At 57.0% G+C, this 6,000-nt stretch overlaps 1 protein-coding gene across 1 annotated transcript in view; it reads right to left on the reverse strand.

Moving 5' to 3' along the window:
• LOC124235774 (chondroitin sulfate proteoglycan 4) overlaps nucleotides 1-2,746 on the reverse strand; it is a 35,325-nt gene extending 32,579 nt beyond the window's left edge. The window contains exon 1 of the mRNA XM_046654187.1: nucleotides 2,533-2,746. Within this exon, the coding sequence (XP_046510143.1) occupies nucleotides 2,533-2,620 (88 nt within the window). The 5' untranslated portion in view covers nucleotides 2,621-2,746. The remainder of the gene's footprint in view (nucleotides 1-2,532) is intronic.
• Nucleotides 2,747-6,000: the final 3,254 nt, after the last annotated feature.

Here is a 6,000-nt window from a genome sequence, read left to right on the forward strand (position 1 = left end):
CCTTCTGCCTTTCAGAGGCAGCTGTGCCAGGCCAGGGAAGAGGTACACAGAGCCACTGGGCCTGCATGCTCTGTGCTCACCCTGACCTCCCGGTTTTGCTCACGTTGTTTCTCCTGAGTGGAATGCCATCTCTGCATCAGCTCAAACCCAATCTTCCCCATGCTTGTAGCTCTGCTGAGGGCCTCCACAGGGCTCAGAGGGAGCTGGACACCACACTTATCACCCACACTGCCACAGTGGTCCAAGCCTAGCTCCCATGTAAGAGGGAGCTCCCTCAAAACAGGACTGAGGGCTCCTCCTGGGCAGCTGGGCTTCTCTGTGTGACTTAGAGCACCTTGCTTCCTTCCTGGAGCCTCAATTTCCCTATCTGTACAATTGGAAGGTTGGCCCAGATGGTCTCCAGGAGTGCTCAACTCTCGGCCTCCATGACCTGGATGCTCCGGAATATTGATGAGTGCAGGGAAAGCATCCCAGCTTGTGCTACTCTGGTCCCTGAGGCCTCAAGGGCCGTTGGGGCTAGGGGTGTCCAGGAGGGGTGGGAGTGAGGCGTTCCTCAGGTAGGGGCTGCCCCTACTGCAGAGACCAGGAGGGGGAGCTAAGCCAGGTATGGTGACAGCAATGTGTTGTTTGTTGGAAGGGAGCCCTCCCTGGGAGGAGGAGAGGATACCAGCTCACCCTGCCTTCCCCCCTCCTCCATTTCCAAATCCTTCGGCTTAATGTTATAAAACCCCACTGATACCATGCCACTCTCCTCTCTGAAACCTTCATGGGCTCCCCAGTGCCGACAGGGCATAGGCTATGGGCTGCATTTTGCCATTTAAGGTTTCTGTGCTCCGGCCCTACGGCTCTTCCTGGCTTGTGCTTAAAGTATGCCTTCCAGCCAGGCTGCTGGCCTTCCTACCTCCACATCCTTCTGCTCATACCCACCTCAGTGCTTTTGTTCACTGAGCCCCTGCTGGAGTTCTGACCCCTTCCCCATCCTCCAAGGCTTGACTCAAGGATCACCCTCTGCCCCTTGCCTCTGAATTTCTCTTCTCTGTACTCTTCATCTGGATCTTTACAGACATGATAGGAATTGCTCTTTGAGTTTTAACTTGCTTTTCTGCCTCGTGAATGAGTCCAAGTTCAGGCTGTGTATTTTGGTGCACTCCCCATTGCCCAGCACAATGTCTGCACGTTGTCGAGGCTGAGAAGGTATTTGAGAATGGCTCAGCAGAAGCCCAAGAAGGTGGAGGTGCTGGACTCTCTTCCTTGGCTGGAGGCTAGGGGGCTAGACGAGCAGATGTCCAGTCACCTCAGATGTCCTCTTCCCACCTCTCTAGAGGCCCAGCCCATCACCCAGGCCCTGAGACCTTGGGGAATGGGGTCCCTGGGGATAGCAGCAGGGAGTGTGGGGATCCAGCTCTGACTCATCCCAGTGTGGGGGGGGTCCACCCTGACTCATATCCCTTCTGGGTACTCATGATGCTGTCCATTAGAGCTGGCTTCCCCATCTGATGGGGAGAAGGGTGTGGCCCACCCCTGAAAGGGAGTCTCAGGCCCTTCCTCTGCTCAAAGTTGCTCTTGGGATTGGTCCCAAATGAGGTTGGCTGAAGCCCTGATTCCTACATGAGCAGTAATGACTGATGGGCCCTGAGGCCACAGTTCTTATGGCACAATTAGACCATGCCTTAACCAAAGGAAGAATGCTGTAAATGTGGGCTTTCTGGCATTGTAACAGAGAGGGGACACGACCCAGCACCTCTCAGAAGGCAAACTGTCATTCAGTCTCTGCTGGGGTCAAGCACCAATGCCTGGGACAGGGAGGCGTGGCAGGGGGTTGCTCAGGGCGGTCTGAGGGACAAGCCCCTCCTGGGGCACAGGATACCTGAAGGGCACCAGCACTGCCTCTAGGAGGCCGAAGGGTAGGTGGTCTGTCTGTTGTCAACCAGGCCCTCTCAGTGAGAAGAGAGGAGAGAAAAGACTGGAGGGGGAGAGGAGGGCAGGAGGAAGGCGGTGGTGAAGAGGCCAGACAGAAAATGCACCTGGGGACAAGGGGTTGGGAGCAGAAGCAGAGCTGGGGTGCAGCTGCGCGGCTGGAGGAGGCTGAAGGAGCTGGCAGCTGAGGTGCCGATGGCCCACAGGGTCCCCATTCCTGGCCTGGGCTTCTAAGTACTTGCTTCTTGCTGTCACTGGGCGTCCTTTGGGCACCAATGCAGTCACAGAAAGCCTACTGGGCACAGGGAGCACAGACAGCATTGGGGTGGCCCCACTGGGTATAGTGGACAATCCTGTGCAGAGCCATGCCCTAGGAAATCCGACCCTGGGGCCAACCTCAGGTAACCAGGGCCCCCAGAAGCCGGAGAGATATGGCTGGGGGTCCCACGTGCACCGTGGGGGTGGTCGAACTCCCAGGGATCCCAGCCTAGAATGGCAAAGCGCAGCCCCCTTTTTTCCTCGTCTAGGGGCCGCTTCTGGGCCCTCCTCTTCCTTGTCTCTTCCTAAGGAGCCCCTACAGCTCGTCTGGGGCCGGGTCTCAGGCCCCTCACTCACCTGCGGACGCTGGTCGGGCCAATACAGCCAAGGTCAAAGTTAGGGCCAGGGCGGGGGCTGGAGGCGGGGACCTCGGGCCGGAGCGCATCGCGGCGGGCTGGGTGGCAGAACTTGGCGAGCAGCGGAGCAGAGTCCAGAGTCTAGACGCCCGAAGTCGCGAGTCGAGAGAACTGGGCTTTTCTGGCGCGGGCTGGGCTCTGGGGCGGCCGCCGCCGTACTTAACTCCGGGCGGGGCAGGCGCCGACCCGCGCTCCGGTTTCAGGCGGGGGCTCCGCCGCTGTCTGCCCCCGCCCCCCACCTTCTTAAAGGGCCCGTGCTGGACTGTTCCTCTCCGTGCAGGGATGAGGGGATCCCTACAGCTCCGTCAGACCCAAGCCCCACCCTGGAGATTTGGGACAAAGTCCCAGGGAAGCCCAGGCTCCGTGAGCTCTGACTCAAGGACTCCCGGAGGAGACCAACTCTGCCAGGAGACCTGAACTGGACTAGCGCCTCACTTCTCTCCCTTCTGCCCTTGCAAGGGTCGAGGGAGGGTTCTGCACTCCAGGCCAGGCCCAGGAGGAAGGGCAGAAGCCTGCCACCCGACAGACTGCTTCTGGGCTGCTTTGCTGCTGAGGCCTCCTGAGGACTCCATTTGGACAGAGAGGCTCCAGCCTGAGGTTTTACAGGGCTCTGTGCCCACTGGCGTTGGGACCTTGACCTCTACCACCCCCCACCCCGCTTCAGTTTCCCAGTTTTTAAAGGAGATATGTTCTAGACTCTTCCACGAGACAGGAAGGATTCTCAACTCCATGGTATCATTTGCCTCAAAATAACCCTGCAAGGTGAATGAGAACCACCCCGTCCCCCCATCTTATGGAGGAGGTGACTGTGGCTCAGGGCTGGAAACGGTTCTTGCAAGGCCCCCGGGTGAAGAGCAGGTCCTTGGCCATTTGGGAGGGTGACGCCAGGCCTCCTGACTCCTGACTCTGGGTGTCTCAGCTTCCTGGGGATGCCTCCTGGAATCTGGCCCTGGATTTAGCTCCTACCTAACAGCTTCAGGCTGGGGCCCTGCTCTTCTTGGCTCCCTCCCAGGGAACAACATCAGCCTTGTCCCAAACAGGAGAAGAAAGGGCAATATTAATGCAGAGCTTCCAGCACCTAGAGGCTCTGCCTGCTCTCTGTCTAGCCCCAGTCTCAGCGTTGCCTGGCCTCGGTTTCTCTGTCCAGCAAATGGGTGGAAGAGCACCCCTGGGGTGCTTTCCCCTCCCTTCTTCCATCAGAATCCCTCTGTCACATCTGCCTGATTCAGTCCATCCCTAATCCCATCCCACCATGCGCTCTCTCCCCAGCCCCTCCCCTTGACCAGTGACAGTCCCACCATGTGTACAGCACTTCATAGTTTGCAACAAAATTGAGCTCCATTTTGCAGATGAAGAAAGTGAGGCCGAGAGAGATTAAGGGACTTGAGCAAGTCTACACAGCTGCTAAGAGGTGGAACCAGGTCTTGACCCCAAGACCAGCACTCTTACCACCACAACACAGTGTGATGGTGCTGGGTCCGTGTGGCAGTTGTGAACACTATCTTGAGCCCAGACAGACGTAGGGTCCAATTCCAGCTGTCCTACTTAGCTGTCCAACATTGAGCAAGTTGCTTTACCTCTCTGTGGCTCAGTTCCTTAATTTATTAAATTGGGTTTGTGAGGATTAAATGCTTTAATGTATCTCAGATGCCTAGCCCAGGACCTGGCATACAACTGGGTGCTCAACAAGCACTTGTCTTTTCTCCTGCTTCTCTGACTGTCATCCTGCACATCCTCCCCGTGTTTCATTGCATAAAGCTTCACACTCACCACCTCCTTTGATGGAAAGTCAGCCCTTTGAGGGCTGAACTTTTCCCTCCGGAGCCAGATGCATACAGTAAGTGCTCAATGAATGCATGCTGGGGTTGATTAAGAAGCTAGTTGCGGCTGTTCTGTGGAGATTTGGGCAAGCCTAAGAACTCCCATCCAGTTTACCCTAGGAGGCCTGGGCGGGACTGTGCTCGGCTGATCTCGGTGGCATAAAGCCATTGGTTCCACAACTTGTCCCTTATTTTTCCTTCTCCTCAAGTCAGCAAGTGACCTGGTCCTTGTTAGGGGCTAATTACTGGCCAAGTGTGGGCCCAGGGTCAGGGGGTGCTGCTGGGAAGACTGCGTTTGGAGGAAAAGTGTTTTCTTTTTAGGGATGAAGAAAGAAGAGAGGGGGAAGCTTTTGCTTCTTTATGATCAAACACTTGGGTAGAGACCCCCACCTGCCCGTCTCCCTGTCCTTCCCCTCCCTATCTTCTCCCATCTCTCCTGAACCCCACCCACACAGATTTACCCACCACTACCAGGAGTCCCAGTCTGTCTGTGTAGCCTGCAGCTGGAGTTCCCGCCCACAGCTGAGATTCAAGTCTGGATTAGCTCGCAGCCTCCCCCTGCCTTGTTGCTAGCTGGGGAGAGAAACACAGGCCCGGAAAAATAATGACAACCAGCACGCAGTAAAACCCGGCTCCCTTCTCTGCTGGAGCTTCCCGGTTTACAAAACATTCACCTGGTCTCCTGACAACCCTGCGAAGTGTATGCGTTGGGGGACAGCGGACAGTGTTCCCTTTTCACTGATGAGGAAACTGAGGCTTGAGTGGAAGAGGGATTCTGGGCTCCAGTGCCCACAGGCCTGACCTTTGCTCAGCCTGTACCCAGGACCCGAGCTTGGGACCCGTGCTGAGTGGCATCATGCCAGGTGGACTGGCAGAAAGTTGAGGGCCTGTATTGCTTTGAAACTGATCCCTGACTGCCCCCGACTGTCCCAGAGCGAAGGGTGGTGGGCAAGGCAGTGCCTACTTCTCACTTGTCCCCTCCCCAGCCTCCTCAGCATGCCCCGCTGAGGCTCCAAAGGCCCGGTCCTGAGGAGAGCTGACCAGAGCCTCCTTGGCATCCTCAGGCCTTCTCTCTCTCCTTCCAACCTTTGCCACAACTTTCTCTAGCTTGGGTTGGCTAGGCATCCTCGGTGACCATCCCTGACTGTTCCTGCTTCCCTGGCCTCATCTCATCTTCCTCCAGGAAGCCTTCCCACCCTCCTTTCCACCACTGGCCTCCCTTTCCACAGACCCCCTGGAGTAGTGATCTCTGTCTTCCCCTCGCACCCCTCCAGGAGCCCTAGCTGGGTCAGGAGGTGTGAGTCAGGGCCTCTCCTGCCCCCTAGACTGATCCCTTCCCAGTAAAGCACAGGATGCGGCATGGGGAGGAGGGGAGGGAGACTCAGGACACACTTAAAGACTGAAGAAGGCTGCCAATACCCCAGGGGTGAAGGAGGATTCAGAATTTTATGAGGCTGCAATAACCTATGGAATGTGCTGCCTCAGTTTCTCCAAGTGATCTGCCTCTGGGAGAACAACAGAGAGCTCAGCATCACCCACTCTCTGCCAGCGGAGTTCTGCCAAGCGTGCTGGCCGGGCTCTCCTGGTCA

The sequence above is a fragment of the Equus quagga genome, chromosome 2, assembly GCF_021613505.1.
Source record: "Equus quagga isolate Etosha38 chromosome 2, UCLA_HA_Equagga_1.0, whole genome shotgun sequence".
In the NCBI taxonomy this organism is placed as follows: Eukaryota; Metazoa; Chordata; class Mammalia; order Perissodactyla; family Equidae; genus Equus; species Equus quagga.